We start from the raw sequence: 24,570 nt of genomic DNA, 5'->3' as shown, positions 1-24,570 counted from the left end.
GGTCCTCAAGTTTCTCTCTGTGCGCCAACACAGGTTTGGTCTCTTTGTTCATTCGCCTTTGGCGGGCTTCAGGAGTGAAACCCGCCTCTGGCGCCCGAGTGTCTGGTGTGGGCAGGAAGTGAGGAGGTGCCCGAATTTCCCTGTTCTTAGTCTCCTAGGAGACCCAAATGCACTCTGTAGTGATTGGCTGGCTGACTGTCCGGCAAGGACAGCCACCCTGCTGGGTGAGTGACAGCTAGGCTGGAATGAATGGGAGAGAACTGAATAAAAGGAGTCTTTTGGCTTGGAAGGCAGAGTTGACCACTGGACGAAGGAACCAAAGAAGATCTTGAACAGGACGCCTGCTGCAACTCCTGAACCATTGGTTTGGCCAGTGAAGCCCTTCTGCAGTGCCTACTTGTGAAGTTCTAATCTACAGAGAAGCCCCAACAAGGATGACTTCTCCCTTTTGAGTTGGTGGGACCAATCAACTTCAAAGTAAGCCACCTGGACACCCATCTCAGAGCTGGTTGAATTTCCTCAGAGCTGCTGCAGGAAACCATAGAACCAGGGAGAGGGACACCACTTTGTGTGTTACTTTTAAGCTGGAACAGCCACCAAATTTGAAATTTGCCAGTTGCTAGCAGTTGACCATCCAAGTGCAGTGCAGGAGTCCCCTGACGCCCTCCCTCTTGGCCCCACGGCTGAGGCTCAGGAACAGCGAGATCTGCAGGAACTGCCAGGAACAGAAGTCGTCATCTGCCTCTTTTTCTTAATTGTAAGGTACTGTAAAACAAGACTGAGAGCTTACCTCTCGCAGTGAAAGTGCTTGAAACCTTTGCAACTCACAGGCCTAATCAGCTTGTTACCCAACATATGATTCTTCTTTTTACAAACAACTTTTGAGAACTTTTGCAGATACTTTTCTGTTTACTTACCAGAACTGCTTTATCCTATGCATGACTTTAGCCCATTGACTTTGGCCTAGCCTATTGAATTGAATTGACTCTTCTGGTGGACTTAAAGTATTTCCACTGTCTAAGAATAATTGTAATCTTGTTTTGTTCTGATAACCTTTGCCTTTTACTCCTCTTTAAAAGTATTTTGAATGCTAACAGTAAGATATGAATGTCCCCACCACCCTTGTTACTAAAGTCACCTGTGGGTGTAGGGTTGTGTCTGTGGGCCATCCCAAAAGGGTCTTGCCTGATTCAGAAACTTAGTTTGCAGTATTGAAGTATATTGGTGTGATTATTTTTGCCTCCTTCTAGTGAATGTTTTATAACTGACTGATAAAGAAGTGTTTTATCAAGAAACCTTGAGTGTAAGAGTTTATTTGAACACTTGTGATTGTAGACCTCTGTGTAACGTCATTACTGCTCACATTCCACTCTTCAGATAAGCCTGGCTGCTCAGCAACGCTACCAAAACTGTGTAGTACAGACTTATACCAAAGGTTGGTTTGCTTACACTTGTTGTCATATTTGTGTAGTGTTCCCAAAGGGTACTGCATACAAACTCTGCCTAACAAATGGGGTTTACTCACCTTGAATAGCTCTTGGCATCCTAAGTGTACCATTGGGTTGTGCTTACCCTGAACTGCTTACTGCATTTCTAAAAACAGCCGTACATTAGGTTCTTATTTACCTTGAACTGCTGATTGCCGTTCTGAAAAGTCTGCTAGAGTTCTTACCCTAGAATTGTGTTACAATCTTATGAAAAGTATAATTGCTAGAACGAACTATTTCTGTAATATAGATAGTATTGATGTTTCTGACCAATTGGGTTTGACCTAACTTGAATGTTAGGCAAAGCTTATATGCAGCACCCTGTGGGAACACTACAAACAACTCTGACTACACTACAGGTATACGAAACCCAACCTTTGGTATAAGCTAGTACTACACAGTTTTGGTAGCGTGTTGAGCAGCCAGGAGTATCTCAAGAGGGGTCAATGTGAGCTGTAGGGGAGATGCACAGAGATTCACAGCGACAAGTTTTCAAATAAACTTACACTCAAGGTTTCTTGAATAAACCATTATTAATTTATCAGTCAGAATAAGCCTTCTTCAGAAAGGAACAATATAATAGTAACACACAAATACACTTCAATACTGTACACTTAGTTTCTAAATCAGTGAAGACCCTTTTGGGGCGGCCCACAGATGCAACCTACACCCTCGGGTGACTTCAATAGCTAGGGTGCTGGGGACATTAATATCTTAATGTTTGCATTTAGAATACTGTTATAAGTTGGTAAAAGGAAAACATAATTAGAACAAGAGACCACAAATTTCTTAAGCCAGCAAATATTTTTGGATCCCCACAGCAGAGTCATTCAGTATAACAGGCTAGGTCAAAGTCCATGGGCAAAAGTCTTATATAGGATGAAGCACTTCTGGTAGGCAAGTAGAAAAGTCTTTGTACAATGTTTTAGAAGTCTTTGAAGAAAAGAAGAATCAAATGTAGGGCCACAAGCCGTTGGACTTGTGAGTGGTAGAAGATGCAAGCAACTCTACAGCAAGAGGTACGTTCTCTCAGACTTTGTACAGTACCTTTGAATTGAAGAAAAAGGGCAGCAGATGACTTCTATTCCTGTGCAGCTCTGCAGATCTCACTGCTCCTGGACCTCAGTCGTGGGGACAAGAGGGAGGACTTCTGGGGACTCCTGCACTGCAATGGGACGGTCACCGCTCGCAATCTTCAAATCAGTGGCTGTTCAGTGTTTCAGCTTCTTGCCTCTACCACAAATAGCAACACTGTGGTTCCTGGCTGTCGAGATGGGCCTTTCCTTGCTTCTGGGGTCCCGCACTCTGCTGAGGTGGCTCGGGCTCGGTCAGTCCTGCTTCCTGGGATCTTCCTGGAGCTCTAGGCCAGCTTAAAAGCAACGCACACAATCTGGTGTTTCTCTCCCTGGCTATACAGTTTCCAGCAGCAACTCTGGAAATTCAACCAGCTCGGAGAAGGATGTCCAGGTGGCTTTCTATGGAGTTGATTTCTCCCCTTGAGTTGGTGGGACCAGCCGTCCTTGCAGGGGCTTCTCTGTCGATTGGAATTTGGAGTTTCAGCACAGCAGCAGGGCTTACCGTGCAAACCAACGGTCCAGGAGTTGCAGCAGGTGTCCACTTCAAGTTCTTCTTCAGTTCCTTCGCCAAGTGGTTGACTCTGCCTTCCAAACCAAAAGCCTCGCCTTTTATTCAGTTCTCTACCATTCATTCAAGCCTAGCTGTCGGTCACCCAGCAGGGTGGCTGTTTTTTTTACTGGAAAGTCACCCGGCCAATCACTACAGAGTGCATTTGGGTCTCGTAGGAGACTAAGCCCATGGAGTTTCAGGCACCACCCACACTTCCTGGCTACCCCAGACACCCTGGAGCCAGAGGCGGGCTTCACTCGTGAACCCTGCCAAAGGCAAAGCGAACAATGGACCAAACCTGGTTTGGTGCGTAGAGTAAATCTGAAGAAGGACCTTTCCACAAAGAAATGGCAAAAAAAAGACCGGGGCCATTCTGACAAACATGCACACCACGGTAGTTAAAACAAAACCGCTGCCACCAGCCATTCAGTGAGGAAAGGGTAACATAAAAATGTTACATGAGAAGCTAGACAAAGGGGATACTAGGTAAGCCCTCCAGCACCCTAAAATTACAAGTGTAAGCCGAGGCGTTGCTGGAGCGGGGGGGGGGGGGCTAAGTGGCCTATAGCCCCTGGTCTTTTGGTTGTAACCCCGGATAGAATTTCAGGAGCTACAACCAAAAGGCTAGCTATCCTCCCCCCCCCCCCCCACCCCCCCCCCCCCACAAGCCCAACAGTTCCCACATTAGCGTAGCCCCAGGTCTTTTCCAGACCTAGCAACACCCCTGAGTGCAAGTAAAGTCCATTTCACTTCACTACTCTTGGAAAGTGTAGTTTTACCAAGAGAAGGTGTTTAAACCTTTGGGAAATCTAAGACTTCTGTGTGCCACTGCACTGAATGTGCTGTGTCACAATGTAAGGATGATGCCTATGGAGTTTGTCAGAACCCAAAGCCAAAAGAAACGAAGACCAAATTACAGAAAAATACATGAGAGTGGGGGGAAAAGGTCTCACTCTCTCCAGGTTAGAAATTAAAAGGCCTAAAGTCCAGCAAAAAGAGCTGGTGGGTCTCTCGGGTAGAAGGGAATTGGCACATTTCTGAAAATTCGCCACAACAGAGGGGCATCTTAAAAAGAGAACAATTGTAATTTTTCATTTTCAGTCACTGATTTCGTTATTTATCTGTTATAAACACATGGGACCGTTGTAAGGTGTAAATTTGTAACAGTGTTGCTATAACTAGGTGAATCTTGTAACTGAATAACACTGTGGGTTATTAACATTAGGGTCTGCATCCCTTGAATTACTTACTGTATTCTAAACAATCTAACTAATATGGTTTTACTCCCCAATAATAGCTTAATGCCATCCTACATTTGTTATATTAGCCTTGATTCACCTTGAACTGCATATTGCTATTCTGAAGGTTATACTTTGGTTTGCATACCAAAAGTATTGTGTTGCTTTTTATAATGGTTTTTGAGTGAAAATATAGTACTTGCCTTTTCAAAGATTTCTCTTTGCCTACAAGTACATAAGTGTATCTGTATTTCTTTGGACCGTGTGCATGCTGCAATTTTTTGTACCCATGTACAGCCCTCTCCCCCGAATATAAGCCTGGCTGCTTGGTCATTGCTACCAAATCTCTGGTGGTCGAGCCTTATTCTAAGAGTGGAGTTTCTGTATTGCCTCAGGTATAGTTTTATAAAGCCCTTAGGTGTACTTTAGAAAAACTGTCCTAACTGCCAAAAATGGAAAACTCCCACGAGACATGAAGACCAAAATCTTATAGCTAGTTTAGCCAATGTCATCTTTGTCAGTATTTCATATACAACGGTGCAGCTATTTCATGGATAGTACTGCATGCTGCACTATCCTCATTCTGTTGACGTTTTCTAATTCTGCTTATGCTCCTCTCTCAGATGGTGATTTTAATAAAGTCGTGTAATCCTCCCCCCAGCACTCAGAAAGAGTTCCAAGATTTAAAAGATGAGGATATTGTGCAGCTGAAGGTCAGTATTTGTCCTTGGAATGGGTACACAATGTCCCTTTTTGTAATTGTTAGGCACTTAATCACACTGTGAAGAATCACACTGAAGCAATGATTAAGGCTTTGTCATTTATACTCTGTAGAGTTTTGTATTCTTGTCAAGGGCACATTTTCCCCAGCATTAATGCTATAGAGTGGTCAGAATATCCACCCCCTTTCGGGAGGGCCGTGGAATAGTGAAAGCCCCATTTAACATATACTTTGTTTGGCAACACAACTTGATATCACTGGAGTAGCAGCTTAGGCTTTCACCCTACACCTTAATGGACCAATGTGACCGTGTGTTTGAACTCCATTTTTGGAATGCAAATGGAATCCTATACATAAGTGGAAGGTAGTGTTTACCGCATGCCTTCTAAGCTTTAACCTAGATGGATTTTCTGGCTGTCATGGCTAGTATTGGCATGGTTGGGCAACTAGAGGGATAGCATTTTTTGGGCTTGGCTCACATGTATTGCCTGTTCTCTTGTGGAGTGGCTAAAGCCACAATTTTTCACATGTATTTTTCTCTTCCAGCTCTGTATGAGTAGGCGGTACGATGGAGCCCTACAAGCTCTTGATCTGAAGAATGTCCGCAGTGATACAGGTACTTCCCATTTCTAGCTTATTCCAGTTTTTCTGTGAAATACTGAATCATTGTCTGTGCACAACTTCTGGACTAGCACAAAGACGATCAAATTCTGCGTGCTTCTATATTTGTTTATAAATTATCTTATGTTTGAATCATTAACAAAAATTATAATTACAGGTTTCGAAATTAAGATCCGATAAGCAGGAGCTAAAATAATTTCCTAGTTCGGCATCATCAGTAGGCTTGAGCTACCGTTGGGGAACCAGGAGCAAATACCAAGCGCACCATGTACCTCATTTCCACATGAGATGAACAAATTAACTTTTTGCCCATAATGCATGATCCGTTATGTGTACTTGATGTGTTCTAATTTGTTTTACATTCTCAAATACTCAGTGAATGTCTCAAAGGCATGTTTGTAAGGCACAAGTTGGTTCAATGAGCCAAAAGTAGCTGTTTGTTTCAAGTTAAAAATGGTCTCCCTGGCTAGAAGCAAGATCTAAATAGCACCCAGCAATTTTGAAATAAAATATAAAACCCAATTCTTTGAACAATCGGAGCGATAGTCGCAGATGGTAAACAGTGAGTACTGTTATGATGGACCTTCTGAGGTAGCCTTCAGAGAGGCCACCCTAGTTGGTGAACAGTCATCAAATAAGTCCAGCAACTCAGTTGTACACACTTTTTATTAGGTCTTTAAACTGTAAGCATTTAAAGTAGATGTTAAGTAGTGATAACACTCTATAAACAAACATGCATATATATACAATTGTGAGGCTTGAGAATTTGCATAGATTGGCATGCTTTGCATAGACTGTTCCTTTCACACTATCCCTATCCTTTGTTTACGGGGACCCGCGATTATTTACATTGACATCCTGGGATTGTTTTTTTTTAGACAGAATTGCATGCAGTACCCTCTGTGACCACCACACACAATTAGGACTACAGGTGTAAGCAAAACCAACCTTTGGTATAAGTCTGTACTACACAGTTTTTGGTAGCGAGCTGAGCAGCCAGGCTTATCTCAAGAGGGAATGTGAACAGTAAATGATGTTACAAAGAGGACTTACAATCACAGTTGTTCAAGTAGACACTTATACTCAAGGTTTCTTGGTAAAACACTTATACATTTATTAGTCATTTAGAAAACATTCACTAGAAGGAGGCAATTTATACTCAAATTTCAGTACCAAACCAATACGTTTCTGAGTAAATTAGGCTCCCCTGAAGTAGGAGCAAAATGGCATTTCAGTTACTTTAAATAGGAGTAAAACGGTACAAGTTAATCAGATGGATGACAAATACTTTCTTAGGCAGTGCAAATAGTTTCAGTTCACTAGAAGAGTCAATTCAATAGGCCTAGGCCAAAGTCGATGGACCAGTGTTTTGGATAGGAAAGAGCAGTTCTGGTAGTAAACTGTAAAGTCTTTGCCAAAGTTCGCAGAAGTAGTTTGTACGAAAAAGAATCATATGTTGGGTCACAAGCTGATTAGGCCTGCAAGTTGGAAAAGTTCCACGAACTTTCACCGCAAGAGGTAAGTTCTCTCAATCGGGTTGGCACAGTACCTTTAATATGAAGAAAAAGATGCAGCTGAAGACATCATTTCCTGGCAGTTCCTGCAGATCTCGCTGTTCCTGAGCCTCAGTCGTGGGGACAAGAGGGAGGACGTCGGGGGGGGGGGGGGGGGGTTGGGGGAGAGACTCCTGCACTGCACAGGGACTGGTCAAAAAGCTGTCGTCAAGCACACAAGCTGGTGTCCCTCTCCCTGGTTAAACCTAACCAGCTCCGAGAATGGTAACCAGGTGGCTTATGAGTTGATTGGTCGCACCAACTCAAAGGAAGAAGTCGTCCTTGAAGGGGGTTCTCTGTCGAGGTGAACTTGGCAATTCGGAGCTGAAGCAGGGCTTCACCGGGCAAACCAACGGTCCAGGAGTTGCAGCAGCTGTCCTCTTCCAGCTCGTCTTCGGTTCTTTCGTTCCACTGCTTGACTCTGCCTTCCAAGCCAAGAGACTCAACTTTTTTTTTTTTTTTTTTTTTTAATTTAATTTTATTAAATTTTCAAAGTTAACATTTATCTTCATTTAAGGCAACACAAAGGAACAGTTACATCAATAGGTATAGAAAGGATTCATCATCATCTTCCTGTTCTACATCATGTATTATCATAGATAAACGCTCGGTACAACTGAGAGTGTGCACATTTAGGAAGTAATAATTAAAAGAAAAAAGGCATGAATAAAATCCGAATATTGAACATTCTTTACAAACATTAACAGTTTTTCCCCTCCCCCCTCCCCTGCCCCGAGAAAGAGAGACAAGTCTTTTCGGGAATAGAGTGTTATGGTGCTGTGGTCGTCAGTAAGGATGAAGTTTCTGTTGTGTGTGGTGTATTTAGGGGTTCGACATGTAGGAGGAGCGCCTATGGTTTATGTCATTCATAACGGGGGGTCATCCACGTCCGGAGTTGGGTACTCAATAGAGGTGTGTGCTCTCAGAAAGTCCGACCATAGGAGCTCGGATTGCGTCGCTCTACCGTGGAGGGAAGCTGTGATTTTTTCCATGGTGCATATGTTCAGCACCACATTGATCCACTCTTGTTTAGACGGGGTCGTGAGCGATTTCCATTTGGTGGCTAGTAAAGCTCGGGCCGCAAGCAATAAATAGGGGGTTAGGCCTCGGACCTTTGTCCATTCGTCTTCATTTTTTTCGAGGCTGAACAGGATTAGGTGCGGATCTGCTGTTCTGTGAATCCCATCAGTGTGTCTGATCCATCCCAGGACCTCATCCCAAAAGATCTTGATCTTGGGGCACCCCCACCACATGTGCCAGTAGTCTGCAACCTGCCCACATTCACGCCAGCAGGAGGGGGAGGAAGATTGGTACATCTTGGATAATCTATATGGGTCATATTGCCAGCGATGTAAAAGTTTTATGGAGTGGAGTTTATATTGACATGATATGGAAGTACGCGACGCCATGGCACACATTTTGTCCCATTCTTCATCCTCTATATCGGTCTCCATATCAGTCTCCCATCGCCGTCTGAGTGCAAGTGAGGATTTACCATCTCCGCTCAGAAGCAAGGTGTATATGAGAGAAATCAGATTCTTCCTCTGCGTCTTGGAATCTAGCATTTTTTCGAAAGGGGTGAGGTCTCTACTTAATCTTTCTTTCCACTCAGATTTGGTCAATACCCCCTTAATTTGTAAATAATGGAAGGTGGAGAGGGCTCCAATATTTAGAGCTTGTTAATTCTGGGAGGGTGATAAATGAGTCACTGCGGAGAAGCTGGCCCACTCTTTCTAGTCCCGCTTCAAACCATGTCTGGAACCTCTCAACATTGGGGATATAGTTATTAATGCCCGGAGACCAAAGATGACTTAGTGGGGACGGCCATGTCGTGATTCCCGTCATCTCCGAACCTTCACGCCATACATCCCATATAGCAACAAAGAGCGGGTGGTTTCCCGTTCTCTTCAACACCCGGTTTCGTGGGGCCCACAACCATTCTCCTAAGGTCGCTGGGGCGAAGTAATGGTTGTCCATCGCTACCCATTGTGGTTCTTTGTGATTGCGTAGGTGGGGGACAAACACACGCAATTGGGCAGCAATATAGTACTTCCGGAGATCAGGGAGTCCCACCCCGCCTTTGTCTTTGGGGAGCGTCAACGTAGAGTAGGCTATCCTGGCCTTTTTCCCCCTCCACAAAAATTTTAGGATTTCCCTCTTCACCTCATTAAAGTATTGATCCGGTATTTTAATTGGGAGCATTTGGAAGGGATAAAGAAACCTCGGGAGGGAAGTCATTTTGATGGCGTTAAGGCGGCCGAGCCATGAGATCGTCAGTTTATCCCATCTGGCTAGGTCTGCACGGAGCTTAATAAGAAGTTGTGGGAAATTTGCTTCGTACAGGGAGTCTAGTTGTTTCGTTATTTGTACCCCTAGGTATTGCATCTTGTCGTGTTCGATCGACAAACCCAAAGAGGAGTATTTCACAGTATTCGCCTCGGCATCCCCCTGAAGGGGGAAGAGTGTAGTTTTGGCCCGATTAATCTTGAAACCCTAGAGGCGACCGTATTCCTCCAATAAGAGGATGGCTTGGGGGACTGATTTCTCAGGATGGACCACATGCAAAAGGATATCCTCAGCATACAGAGCGAGTTTATATTCAGTGTTACCTAAATGGATCCCCTCTATGGTTTTATCTTCTCTGATCTTATATGCAAGGGGTTCAAGAGATAGGGCGAATAAGATAGCTGAGAGGGGGCATCCCTGTCTAGTGCCTCGTTTCAGTTGGAACCATCTGGAGTACTCCCCATTCACGAACACCGAGGCAATGGGAGACGAGTATATCGCTTTAATTCCCCTTTTAAGGTTTGGGCCTAATCCGATTTTTTTAAAGGACCTCCATTAAGAAATCCCAGTTCACCCTGTCAAACGCTTTTTCAGCATCAATTGAAAGCAATGCCGGGTCAGTATTTAGTTTGCGGGAGGCATGCACCAAATGTAGTGTCTTGCGCATGGTATCTGCGCCTTGGCGGCCAATTATAAAGCCCACCTGGTCAGGGTGGACAAGGCGGGGCATAAGGGATTCAATCCTAGCTGCGAGGACCCTAGAGTATATTTTGGCGTCTATATTTAATAAGGAGATGGGGCGATATGATCCACACTTCGTGGGATCCTTCCCTTCTTTCGGGATAACTGCTATGAGTGCTTTGACAAATGAGTCTGGAGGATTCCCTGTTTCTAGAATTCGATTGAATAAGCCAACAAGGAAGGGTGTGAGTTGCGGGGCGAATGTTTTGTAAAAACCCGCTGTGTACCCGTCCTCTCCCGGGGATTTGCCTATTGTAAGTCTCTTAATAGCCTCTTGGATCTCCTCTCCCGTTATAGGGGCATCGAGCGTATCCGATTCTGTTTGTGTCATTTTGGGCATGGCAACGTCGTCCAAGTAGGACCGAATGCTGGGGGTGTATGAGTCGTCTTCGGGGGTGTACAGGGTCTCATAGAAATCCACAAAGGATTCTGGAATGGTGGGGCGGGGAATTCCCACACCCGATTCTCCTTCTAGTATCTCTTGGACCCTGCGTTCCGCCCTTTGGGCACGGAGTCTAGCTGCTAATAGCGCGTCAGCCTTGTCCCCTTTCTCATAAAACCGCTGTTTCAAGAGGAGGAGCTTACGGGCTATTTGCTCGTGTTCCAGGAGGCGTAACTCTTCCCTTTTTTCCCTTGCTTCTAGAACTTTGTCAAAATCTACAGTGTCCCCTTTCCTCGCATCACTTTCCAATTGTGTAATTTCTGTGCGGATTCTGTTCTCGATTAGGGCCCTCTCCCTTTTTTTCTTAGCTCCCTCCCGCATGAGGATTCCCCTCCACGTTGCCTTCCCAGCTTCCCAAACCCTTTGTTTCGAGACTTCCCCAGTATCATTCGTTCGGAAATATTCCTCAATTTCAGTTTCTATCTCTAGCTTAAATACAGGATCCTTCCATAACGTCTCGTTACACCTCCATTGTCCGCATCTAACGGGCAAGGAATCCCATGCTAAATCAACAAAGACCAAGTCGTGATCGGACCATGAGATGGTCGTGATTTGTGAACGTTTGGCCGTGTCAAATAGGTCACTGGAGGAGTAAAGGTAGTCTATGCGAGTGGACGTGTTGTGTGGGGCCGAAAAGAAGGTGTACTTTTTCTCCGTTGGGTGCATGCAACGCCACACATCCATCAAGCCATACAAGTCCATCATCGCTTTAAATTGAGTGTGATCCCCTCTGCCTGTTTCACGTCTTTCTGGGTTACCGGGATGCCAGTCGAGATCCGGGTCTGCCCATATATTAAAGTCTCCGCCAATGATGACGTGACCTGTTGCCTCTAGCATTACTTTGGGGATTGTCTTGGATAGGAATCGGAATTGTCCCACATTAGGGGAATAAATTGTGGCGATCGTAATGGCTAGCCTTCCAATGGTCCCCGACACGAGGAGAGTCCGACCTTCTGCATCGGACCAAATTTTCGAAACCTTAAAATCCAACCCCTTTCTGATGAGTATTCCCACTCCTCCCTTCTTCAAGGGTCCAGAGCCCCAGAATTCCAACCCATTTCTTTTTCCCCCCAGGATTGCCCTTTCCTCTCCTCTCATGTACTTGGTCTCTTGCACAAAGAGTATATCCATATTTGACCTTCGAAATTCTCTAGCAAGGAGTGATCTTTTAGTGGGTGAATTGAGACCTTTGACGTTAAGCGTTCCCACCCTCATGGTGCCCCTATTGCATGGTTCAGCGGTCAGTATAGGAACGTTTTGAATGCTCGTGAAGACCTGATGATCGCTGTAACTTCAAACCTTGGAGTTTAGACAACCATATCAGCATTTCCCCCTTTAAGACTTTCAAGTGTTCCCGAGGTTCAACCCAGAGTCTCTTCCCGGTTCCCCACCCACCACCCCCCTCCCCTCCCCGAGTTCGGTGGCGTTCGATCGATCCCAGTTGTAAGCACTGGTTCGAGTTCGAACCACTAGAGGAGACCGTTACTTCACGGTCCCCGTATCTAATAAACATTACTAATGTCCAATGAGCCCCCTATTGCCCACCCCCGACAATAATCGGTTCAATGTCACATAGGTGGAAGAGTCAGAACCAATTTTAGAGCACATAATATCAAAGTCTTCATATTAAAGGTTAAATCGACTTCGGTACATTACACTTGTTCGTTATCAGCTGCCTCCTTCTGAAGGGCCATTCCCTCTACGATACTTCCTCGAGCCCTTCACCCTCCTTCGTTTCGGGCCTTGCACATGCCATTCCTCTTGGCTTCTAGATGGTTGGCTGCGACTCTCTCCATGTTCCTGCGGGCCCAGTAGTTCGGAGATGCATGCTTTGATTTCTTGTTCAGAGTTTAGTCTAATTCGCGTGCCCTCGTGCTCAAAGGAGAGGGAGAAGGGGTATCCCCACCTGTAGCGTATGTCCCGACCCTTAAGCCAAGTAGTAAGCGGTTTGCACATTTTCTGTAGAGCTAGGGTCAGAGACGAGAGGTCCTGGAAAATAGTTATTTGGGCCCCACAAAGGGTGATAGCACCTCCGCTCCTCGCTTTCTCCAACACTCTCGTCTTGTCCTGGTAACGGTGAAACCTGGCCAACACCGATCTTGGGCCTCCAGGCGGGCCTCCGGCTCTGTGGATGCGCTCCGTTTTAGGCTCATCAATGTTGTCATCTGCGACGAGGAGCTTAATGATGTCGTGGAGAGTTGATTTCAAGTCCTCCTCCGTTTCCCCTTCTTTCTCTGGAATCCCAAAAAAACACAGGTTGTTTCTCCTTTCGCGGTTTTCCAAATCATCCATCTTGAGTGTAATTTCCTGTTCCCTTCGTTCCAGGTCTGTAATTCTATTGTCTAGCTGTGTTTCGTGGATATGAATCGTGGTTTGATTATTTTCGACTCCTTCGACCCTGTCTTCTATGGTGTCAAGGCGCTGTGTGAGCTTGTCGATTTTCCCTCCAATGTTGGCTCCCATGTTTCTTATTTCCGCTAATAAATCTGCTATGTCCCCCTTCGTAGCAGCAGTTTCTTTGTCCATTGCGGAAGGTGCAGCCATTTTGGGCCCAATGTAAGCGTAGGCAGCAAGTTTCTGTTGAGCGGTCATGCGTCCGTGAACCTGCTTCTCACACGTTGGTTCATGGGGTTGCCGGAGTACTCACTGCCGCAGAGGAGGCACACGCCCCTGTTCCCTTTCCTCCTTCCCTTACACCTACGGTTAGAGCCAGGTGTGTCTGGGGGCCATACCCTCTGCGGAGCTGATGATTTGTGTCTTGTAGTTTGGGCAGGGTCTCTTTTCAGTGGTTACAATTGGCTACTGGGTACTTGGTAGTCTTCCAGAGAATTTCAGTCTCCTCGTGACTGTGAGCGCTAACGATGCGCTCAATATTTTCTCGACCCTTTGGGGTCTTAATACAGGGGACTGCGGATGGTTAGAAGGGTCTCCGCCGCATATGGTGGAATCATCAGCGCGGGGTCCTTGTATCGTGAGGGGAAGCGCACGTTGGGATCGGCGCGTTATGGCCTTCCAGGCTTGGGCCGCAGGGTAGAGTCACTGGTGTCCCACGGGTCCGGGGTATTGGAATGGGAGGAGGCACACGCCCTGGAGTTAGGGGCCGTACCCTCCCGCTTGAATCGGGCTGCGAGGCTCAGTGTAGCTTAGTGGTGGGCCAAAACCCCTCCAGGGCACGCTGGAGGCCGTTGGAAGCCCGGTCCGCGCAGTAGCCGCTGCACAGTCAGCCCGGGCAGAGAGGAGGAAACGGGGGCCCTGTGCGGGTCAAGCCGCGAAGCGCTCCGAGGATCGTTCAACGGGGGCGGTGATCAGCGCCGCGTATTATGAGCTTGTAGGACTCACCAGCGTGGGTTTGCTTTGGAGTCGGGCCGCATCCGATTCCACGGGTCTGTCATAGGGTGGGCGGCGGGGGGAGTCGCCACCCATCGAGGGCTCTCCCAGTCCCCTAAAGCCTCCAGGCTGGACGTCGTTGGGGGAGCCGGGGCGAGGAGCCGGAGCAGAGCTCAGGGGCGTCACTGGACCGTGGCGCAGGAGTGCCGCGTGGGAGGCCCCGAAGGGAAGTTCGGGCTGGAGCTCCTTTCTCCACCGAACTCGTTCCGATTTTCGCCGGAGTTTCGGCAGCTAGGTGGGGGCCAGAGTCGGCAAGCTTGGGCCGTCGTTATTTAGCAGGAGGGGGGGCCAAAAGTGGGGGCTCAGAGCACTTTCGGGGGACCGTGAGACGGAGCTCACACGGGGAAGATCCTCATCCGTGCGCCCTCTGGCGGCCAGTCAGACTCAACTTTTAAACAGTTTTCTCCCTTTCATTCCAGCCTACCTGTCACTCACCCAGATGGGTGGCTGTCTTTGCTGGACAGTCGGCCAGCCAATCCCGCCAGAGTGCATTTGGGTCTCCTAGTGGTCTAAGCACAGGGAGTTTCGGGAACCTCTCCCTCACTGCCTGCCCACCCCAGACACTTGGACGTCAGACGGTTTTCAGTCCTGAAGCCTGCCAAAGGCATAGAAACAAAGGGACCAAACCTAGTTTGGCGTGCAGAGATACACTAGAAAGACCTTCCCAAAAAGAAATGGCAAAATAAGACGACTGGGACCTGTTTAAACAAAGGGGCTTAAGGTGCAATCTTGAAAAACAGGGCTCCTGCGATTTTTAGCTACCGGTGTTCGCGGTCGGGAAAAATCATGGTAGTTCGTTGTAGAACCACTGCCACCAGCCATTTCGATAGGAAAGGGTAGCATTTGACTGCTACATGAGTTTTTAGACACAGGGGATACTATAACCCCTCCAGCACTCTATTGTAAGATAGTGTGTTGGGTCTAGGAAAAGTCAATTTCACTTAACATTCTCTGGGAAACAGTATTTTATCCCAGAAAAGGTAATTAAACCTTTGGGAAGTCTAAAAGACATCCCTGTGTCACTGCACTGAAGGCACTGTGTGACGCACATGAAAAGATGATGCCTATGGAGTTGTCTAAAACTCCATAATCAAAAGAAATACAGAAAACAAACAATTAAAAAGTTCAAGTTCCAAAGTTTAGCAAAAGAGCTGCAGGGCTCTAAGGTAGAGGGAATTGGCACATTTATGAGAATTCCCCCTAACAAAGAGCATTTTGGGAAGATAAGAATGAACAAAGAGCTTTATAGCTGTCATGTATGTGAGGGTTGTATAACTGAGTCACTAAATACCTAAAGCGCGCTGGGTTTGGTACAGCATTTCCTTTTTAAATTTGTTTTTTTTTAAAGGAATCTCTATATATATATATATATATATATATATGTGTATATATGTCTGGGAGTCCCTCTACCGACACAAACACAACCCATTGACCTGTTCCAGAGAGTCTCAACCACGCTTTAATTCACTGCGCTTTTCACAAAGGAGACATTTCCATATGCATATCACTTTGTCCCACCCAAAACCAGCCAAACATCTAAATGCTAGGCAAATCTCCTGTGAACAAGAGTACCAACAGCAACCACAGACACATGTTTCGGCCTAGTCAGGCCTCATCAGTAAGGTGGAGCTGTGCTTCTGAGCGTAGGGTCCACATCTGGATTACCCTGGTAATTTAGGGTGACCCCAAGTACCTCCAAATATGCAAAAGAAATTGTGGGGGTCCATCTAACGTCACAAATACAGCCCATTGACCTGTTCTTTGGTGGATGGCCCCCAGGAGAGTCTCAACCATGCTTTAGCTCACTGCGCTTTTCACAAGAATATATATGTTTGGCCAGGAAGTCTTTAGCTGTCAGAGTGTAATGACTGCTAAGAGATCAAAATGACGCTTGCGGTGTTGTTGATCAGCCAAACCGGGACAAACAAAATTGGCTTTATATTTAATAAATGACAACCAGTACATTGAAAATAAACTGAAATAAAATGCTGCCCCTCTGTCAATCTGCCGCTGTAGGCCTGGGCCTAGTCGGCCTTGTTGTAAATGCATCTCTGCATTACATGTCTTGGCAGATGTGGTGCAAGAGGGTCGGCTTAGCCCGTTTGCAAAGTTGCAGGATGTGTATTGATTGACGGATTGGGGGAACAGTTAGGTATATTCAACTGGCCCGTGCCATGGGATTGCAGTTCTCATCATTGGATGAGATTCCGAAATATTCACCCCTCGAGGCTACCCTCCTCTCCGAAGGTATTGCTTCCAAGGTGACACCTACCTTGTACCAGCTGCTAACCGCATTTGGAACCACAGAGTTGACCCGACTTCGGGATAGATTGGAGAGGAATGTGGGGTCCCTGGAGTTCGAAGAATGGGTGGAGGGGCTCATGTTCCCACAGGAGGTGGGGATTTTGTCCAGGCTCCACCTGATGCAATAGAAAATACTTCACTAGGTGTACTACTCTAGAATGTTTTGTCTTCCTTAGGAGCTGCTGAACCCCACAGTCCCTCACTAGCTGCTCTGTGCCTCACTTTTAATTAACAGTGTGAATCAGATCAGATAGAGGGGGAAAGGGGAAATGGGACAAAACGACACATGAGCTCTTCTTGTTTCTTATTCGCACCCTGAATAGGAATTAAAAGGGATTAACAACACATTTGCACAAATCTATTACTGTAACATTTCCCATATGACTTTTAATCAGAAATATACCTGTTTCCTCCTCTATCAGCCTGGAGGAAAAGATTAGTTCAATGTCTTTTGATTTCAAATTTTTATTAAACAGTCTTTCTCTTAAAACTTTACCCTTAGCACTATTCTGGCAGCTGTTTCCTTAGAAATGCTATTGAAACTCCACACTTTTAATTTGGTGCCAAAGGAAAGGGATTTGAAAGTACTGCCTTACTGTAGATCCCTTTTTAAATGAAGGGTTTCCAAGTTTATTTCTTGACGCCAGCCTTCCTCCCAATTGCAATTTGTGAAGATACCAAAAAGGATTAATGTTCAACTCGGTTTTTAAACTCCTCACTAACTAAGGTGCGCACCTAAATCTACATATCCCAGCATGCTCATTAAATGGCTGCCCTCTTTACTATGGGCATGTGCGTCCTCGTAAACTATTTACAATCACGGCTTTCGGGAGAGAACATCTGCAGATGCGCTTGCGAGTTTCTTTGCACCTCGTTCCGAACACTGAGTTAAGGTATTGACCTTTGTTTAAATTGACTTGAGAATGGATCGTTATACGGCTGGCTGAGTTCGCATACGCTCGCCTTAAGAATGGGAAGCTGCGTGAAGATACGAAGCTCCCGTCTCATCCCACTACGTGCGTAACAAAGTGCGCAGCTTCAATTAATACAAAATACAGTTCACTGCCACTTGTAATCCCGTTGCAAATACAGTATTTTCCTGGACCGCTTCTCGCTTCTTCTATAACAGATAAAGGTTGCCCAAGAGTCACGTTAAGGGTAATGCTTCTTGGAGCTTACCCAGACAAGCTCAGATTCGACACACAATATTAGTTCCAAGCAATATCACAATTTCTTATTTTAAAATGCATAGCTTTCACAGGCAATTCAGTTTTTAAATCTTTACTGTATTCAGAAAATATGCTGTTGCTTGCTAAAAGCTGCGCAACCACCAGTATTTAGAAGACTGCGGTTCACATCAGTCTTGCTCAATCTTCAGGCTTCAAAGATGTTAAAAAGGGGTAGGCCTGAAGGGGAGCTAATAAAAACATTCTTATCCATGAGTAATGATGAAAGGCAGTTTAGAATGGACATTCTACATTGGATCTCAGCTGAGAGTCCACCAGCTTGGCCTGGGTTCGAGCCCAATCCACCATTTTGCTTATACAACAGGTATTAAGGAAAACTTGCAGCCATTTAACATTACACACAAAACCACAACCCCCATACGTATGCACTCTTCAGACTCTGTGCACCCTTGCTCTTAGTCTAATCCTTCGAACATGCCCCTTGATGTCCCTAATGGTGACTAATGTCTGCCTGTGATGCCGGAGGGAGCGGGGCACCTTTGTTATATGATGTGGTACTGTTCACAAATGTAAGTGTTTTGGGGGAAATGAGCTCGCAAACTATCTACAATCTTAGGTTCTCAGTGCCTGTTGGGGATTTGGCGAGAAGCTTGGTTCACAAAGTACGAAAATGTATTTCAGGCTGTAACAGTGGGGATGGCAAAGAGGACTATTGCAGTTATGTGGGGATCAGCGAAAGGACAGCCACTAAGTCAATGGACTGCTGAGATGGACCTTGTTTGTCCCTGGAGGGAAGGGTTTATAATGCAAGGGGTTGCCCCCAAAACATCCAGATGGTATGGAGAAGGTGGGTGGGTGGGGGAGGGTTGAGGAATATAATGGTTTGCTCCATCCTGGCTTATCCTGGAACTGATTTGAACCCCACAGGACCCCCTTTTCCTGTTACATTACTGATCTGTATGGTATCCTTTGGATGTTGTCCAAGCAAGCAAAGACCTAGGTTTTGTTTTTTGTAACGTTTTAAACGATAAGCTTAAAACAACAGTTTTATTTTTTTAAAAAAAGGTAAGTATTACCAAAGCTGTTGGGAAAGATTTCTCTTTTGACCGCATCTTTCCTTATATTTTTATGGACTCCCAACCATTTTGCTTTTATTTTTGATCCTAACTTATACATTTTACAGTACAGTGAAGCCTTAAGCTTCACTACTGTCTTTTGCTAATCTGTTATGCGGAAACTGACCTGTCCTTCAGGCTGTCAGTACTGGGACACATTGTTTCCCTTAGTATAGTTACTTTTACTACTTTTAGTAACTTATCACTTGTGGTAACTATCATTGTACAATGCATCTTACAATGGGGGTACACTTTTTTGCCCTATACTAATACTCGAAGGATGTTTGGTTACTCCAGGTGTGCTAAATGGACAAGCTGGTGGCAGCAGTGACTTTTTACCATTTTTTATTTTTTTGGTGCTTTTCGTTTGAGCCTTACTGCAGCGTTTAGCGCGTTTGGCTACTAACTGTGGCTAGTGACCAAACAAGGCCATGCCACAAGTTTTTCACTTGTCCTTTGGCCATCTTGTTTTTTAGCCTTCTTCCTGCCCTGTGTGGCCAGGAACATTTTTATATGGACTTCCAGTGCCCAGGAAAGTGGAAGCTTTTGCGGGCTACTGGAGGGCTATGTGTTTTTGCTGGAAGGATGTAGGCTGGGACTGTCTGGTCCCAATCCACAAACTGGTTTCAGTGTGTCCGAGTGATATGCATGACTGGTCCCACCAGTGCTCCTGATTGGACCTCTGCTGGGGTGTGTGTGGGGCTAGTTCTGCTATTGGCTACTGGGTGCTCTGCTCTTACCTGGCTTTTGGGATAAGAGGACCCCTGCACCCACTCTCTAGAGATCCTGCAGAAACCTGAAGAAGCTAAGACTTGTGTCCAGCTCTGAGACCCATGAGGAGGGCTTGGCGACAAACTTCGTGTTAGGGAGAATTCTCAGAAATGTGTTAATTCCCTTTTACCTTAGAGACTCCTCCAGCTCTTTTTGCTGGACTATCGGGCTTTTAATTTTTATCCTGGAGAGAATGAGACTTTTTTCCCACTCATGTATTTTCCTGTAATTTGGTCTGTTTCTGTTGACTTTGGACTCTGACAAACTCCATAGGCATAATTTTTACATTTTTAATGTTTAAGGTATTTTTTCAGTGCAGTGGCACAGGGAAGTATTAGATTTCCCAAAGGTTTAAATACCTTCTCTTGGTGAAACTGTTTCCAAGAGCAGTGAAGTGAAATTGACTTTACTTACATTCTCCAGCATGGGGTCTGGCATGGATTCAGATGCTCATGAATATTCCCTGTTGTCAGGCTGGGAATCCTCTGCGAAGAAAAAACAGTTTCATTTCTGAACTGTCTTTTCTCCTAACAACCAATCGGTGAGCTCTGCGTCATACTGCCCCCAGCCAATGACTGCCCTCCACTGAAGCCCCTCCTTTGGAAGCCATCTTCAGATTTTTACAGCACGTTGAAGTGTTGGGAGTCCTTGTGTTTAACCCTCGAGCTTTTAATGCGTTTTTTTTGCTTTTTACTCTATTTTTCGGTCAATCGAGACTTGTGCTCCATCGATCATCCTTCTGATTAACAGGGGCCCGTTCTTGACATTCGTCAGCGCACCTCATGGGCGAATTTTGTCGAGTTTCTTTGTGGAGGCTTCCAGAAGATTCTTCTGGACTACGCAGCATGGACCATGTCGGAGGAAAAGGATTCAAACCCCCAACCCCCCTTCTCAAGCTTTGCTCCGACTGCAGCTTACGGAACGTCTTCCCGGACAACAAGCATTCCCGTTGCCTTTACTGCCTGTACTCGACGCACAAGGAGGAAGATTGTGCGTTTTGCCAGGAGATGACGGCTCGCACATTGAAGGATCGGCATAGACAGCTGAAAGAGTGGCTACAGGCCAAAGCCCCTGCTCTGGGTGGGTCCCAGGAGCATGCCGCTCCCTGTTCCAAGAAAGCTGAGCGGGCTTCTAAGACCTTTGAGGGCGCCCATCCCACGGGGGTCTAACAGATGGCTAAGCACTGCAAGTCCACTGCCACTGGGAGCACTGTTGCAGTGGGCTCCTCAGCGGCCAGGGCACATCCGACATCTCCAGCAACTTAAGTCACCAGCCAACGCTCAGGATCTTTATCCAAGAGGAAGTCGGACCATCTGGGCAAAGGAGAAGCCCAAGACCCACCTGCCGGAGAAGGCCAAGGGCAGTCGGGGCTCTGACCCTTCCCCGAAGGAGAAGGCCAAGCAGGACAAGGCGCCCGGGATGACCAAGGCCAAGCAGGACAAGGGGCCTGTTCTGACCGTGCCATCCGACGAAGGCCCAGCCTTCCATCGAGGGGGTGCTAGCGTCCCACGCGAAGGCCGCCGATGCAGATCCGCAGGGCGCACCCCCGAAGGCAAGAGTGTCCCTCCCAGCCAGAAGGGAGTCTTCTTTCCAGCCCATAGAGAAGACCCCAGAGAAGATGCCTGTCATCTCCCTGAGACCGTCCCTGCTGGTCGCGAAGAAGGGGTTAGGGGGGAGAGGTACAGAGGTCCTCCAGGGCATGGATATAGTTGGGGAGAATTCTCATAAATGTGCTAATTACCTTCACCTTAGAGACCCCCAGCAACTTTGCTGGATTTTGAGGACTTGATTTATTTTACCTGGAGAGAGTGAGCCTTTTTTTTTTTCTTCCCACTCATGTATTTTGATGTGTGTTTTACTCTTGTGTTCTTTGATTATGGGGTTTTAGATGACTCCATAGGCATCCTTTTTCATGTGTCACACAGCACCCTCAGTGCAGTGACGCAGGGGAGCCTTTTAGACTGTCCCAAGGTTTAAATACCTTCTCTGGGATATACCTACTGTTTCCCAGAGAAAGTAAAGTTAAATTGACTAGTAAAGTCTTTTTAAATTCCTAGACCCAGCACACACTATCTTCCTATAGAGTCCTGGAGGGGTTACCTAGTATCCCCTATGTCTAGAAACTCATGAAGCAGTCCCCTGCTACTCTTTCCTCTCGAAATGGCTGGTGGCAGTGATTTTACAACGAACTACCATGATTTTTCCTGGCCGCAAACACCGGTAGCTAAAAATCGTGGGAGCCATGTTTTTCAAGATGGCGCCTAAGCCTCCTTCGTTTAAATGGGTCCCGGTCTTCTTTTTTCGCCATTTCTTTTTGGAAAGGTCCTTCTAGTGTTCGTCTCTGTGCGCCAAACAAGGTTTGGTCCCTTTGTTTCTATGCCTTTTGCGGGCTTCAGGACTGAAGACCGGCCTCTGGTGCCCGAGTGTCTGGGGTGGGCAGGAAGTGAGGGAGGTGCCCGAGACACCCTGTGCTTAGTCTCCTAGGAGTCCCAAATGCACTCTGGCGTGATTGGCTGGCTGGCTCTCCGACAAGGACAGCCACCCTGCTGGGTGAGTGGCAGCTAGGCTGGAATAATTGGGAGAAAACTGTTTAAAAGGCGAGTCTCTTGGCTTGGAAGGCAGAGTCGACCACTGGAACGAAAGAACCGAAGACGACCCCGAAGAGGACTGCTGCTGCAACTACTGGACTGTTGGTTTGCCCGGTGGAGCCCTGCTGCAGGTCTCCATCGCCAAGTTCACCTCGACAGAGAAGCCCTTCAAGCACACCACCTTCCTTTTGAGTAGGTAGGACCAATCAACTCGTAAACCACCTGGACACCACTCTTGGAGCTGGGTAGGATTAACTAGGGAGAAGGACACCAGCTTGCGTGCTTGAAGACAGCTACCGAAATGGAAGAATTGCCAGTTTGCCAGCTTTGCGTTCAGTCCCCGTGGAGTGCAGGAGTTCCCCAACGTCCTCCCTCTTGTCCCCACGACTGAGGCTCAGGAACTGCCAGGAACAGAGGTCTTCAGCTGCATCTTTTTCTTCATAATAAGGTACTGTGAAAACTCGACAGAGAGAACTTGCCTCTCACTGCGAAAGTTCGTGGAACTTTGGCAACTTCCAGGCCTAGTCAGCTTGTGACCCGACATATGAACATTTCTTCCGTGAACTACTTTTTTTTTTTTTACTTATACAAGACACTAGTCCATTGACTTTGGCCTACCTATTGCATTGAATCAACTCCTCTGGTGAACTCAAACTATTTGCAGTGTTTAATAGTAATTTAATATTCATTCTACTAACTTATGCCTTTTTGCTCCTAAATCAAATGCTCGGAATGCCATTTTGCTTTAAATGTTTCAGAACCGCTTAGTGTGAAGTATTGTAGTAAATATTTGTGTGATATCGATTGCCTCCTTTTAGTGAATGTTTTCTAACTGACTGTGTAATAAATTAAGAAGGGTTTTACCAAGAAACCTTGAGTAGAAGTGTCTATCCAAATACTTGTGATTGTAGACCTTTGTGTAACATCTTTACAAGCTCACATTCCCTCTTGAGATAAGCCTGGCTGCTCAGCTCGCTGCCAAAAATTGTGTGGTACAGACTTATTCCAAAGGTTGGTTTTGCTTACACCTGTAGTCCTAGCTGTGTGTAGTGGTCCCAAGGGGTGCTGCATACAACCTTTGCCTAACGGAAATCTTCTCAGAGGAACTAATCTACCTTCAAACCATCCAGGAGGAGGAGAACGTCGGGAGCAAGCCCTATGATGAGGGTGCAGACGAAGGTGACTATCAGGATACCGTCTAGTAAGGGGACGTAGAGCCGCAGGGCGACAAGGGCCTGTGCCCCCTGCCTGCACCCCAGCTTCTTCCACCTCCGCTGCCACCTAGAGACCTCTCGGACATTTTCTGCACTGCATACTCTGGTCTCTGAGATACAGGCGAGGTCTATTGCGCCCCACCTCTGATCTCCAGAGCTTCAGAGCTCTTCCAGGTGGCTCCAGAGGAGGAGGGCTTCTTATATCGGTGCACGAGGCGAAGAGACCATCCTCTCGGTCCCACTCCTGGATGACATTTAGGACAAAGGCTAGTCCCTCATAAAGAACCCTTCTACGGCCCCGGCGAAGAGGGATCGCCTTGAGAAGAAGTACAGGGATCGCCTTGAGAAGAAGTACAGGGTGCCAGACTCTGCGCCCAAGTACTTGCAGGCCTAACCGTCGTCGGGCACTTCTTCCTCGGCGGCATCCACCCCTCCTGACAGTGAGGGGAAGAAATTAGATGACACGGTACGACAGGTTATCTACTCTGTAGCCACTACCATCAAGGCCGCCAACGCCCTCGCCATCGTAGCGCGCTATGCCCGAGAGCTATGGTTCAAGATCGCTCCCATCCTGCATTTCCTCCCCGACGATAATAGGTCGGAAGCGTTGGAAATTCTGCAGGAAGGCGAGGTGGCGTCGGACCACGCCATTACGGTGGCCATGGACATCGCCGACGCAGGGTTCCGCCAGATGGGCAACAGCGTTTGCCTTCGGATGGCTCAAGGCCACCAACTTTCGTCTGGATATTCAGATATTGGTTTTGGTCATGTCCTTTGACGGAGACAACCTTTTCAGGATGTCTGTAGATCAGTTTCTACAGGCCATCAAGACGGACACCGAGACGGCACATGCCTTGGGCACTCTACAACAGCGACGGCTGTCCTTTCAGTCTTCAGGAGGCAAGTCCCAAGGATCTTCCAAAGGGTTCGGCGGCAGCTACTCTTCTTACCGCCAGCCTTCCCTGTCCTTGGCCCAGGAAACCAACAGGGGCCATTCCAAGGCTTTCGGAGGACGACGTAGTCGTCAGGGACCCCAAGGTGGCACTTCGACGTCCAAGCAGGATTGAACCGGCCGTGGCATTGGGCCTCCACCTGTGCACCCCAGTGGGAGGCTGGCTGGTGAACTTAGTCAGCGTGTGGAAGACCATCTCCACCGACCGTTTGGTGCTGGATGCTCTCGCTCATGGACACACCCTGGAATTTCAACGGAAGTGTCCCCGAATACCACTGGTGGCCCGGCAGGAAAACCATCTCCCTCAGCTGCTGCTGGAGGTGCAGGCCATGTTGAA

The 24,570-nt window shown here is 46.8% G+C and overlaps 1 protein-coding gene across 1 annotated transcript in view; it reads left to right on the top strand.

The window, feature by feature from the left end:
* Positions 1-24,570, top strand: part of NXF1 (nuclear RNA export factor 1) — a 537,434-nt gene that overhangs the window by 190,907 nt on the left and 321,957 nt on the right. Inside the window, exons 6-7 of the mRNA XM_069645157.1 lie at positions 4,975-5,064; positions 5,619-5,688. Coding sequence (XP_069501258.1) covers positions 4,975-5,064; positions 5,619-5,688 — 160 coding nt within the window. The remainder of the gene's footprint in view (positions 1-4,974; positions 5,065-5,618; positions 5,689-24,570) is intronic.

Source organism: Ambystoma mexicanum, chromosome 2p (genome assembly GCF_040938575.1).
Source record: "Ambystoma mexicanum isolate Mex_15411 chromosome 2p, UKY_AmexF1_1, whole genome shotgun sequence".
NCBI lineage: Eukaryota > Metazoa > Chordata > Amphibia > Caudata > Ambystomatidae > Ambystoma > Ambystoma mexicanum.
Note: the sequence above shows the minus strand (reverse complement) of the source record. Positions and strands in the feature narration are given on the sequence as shown.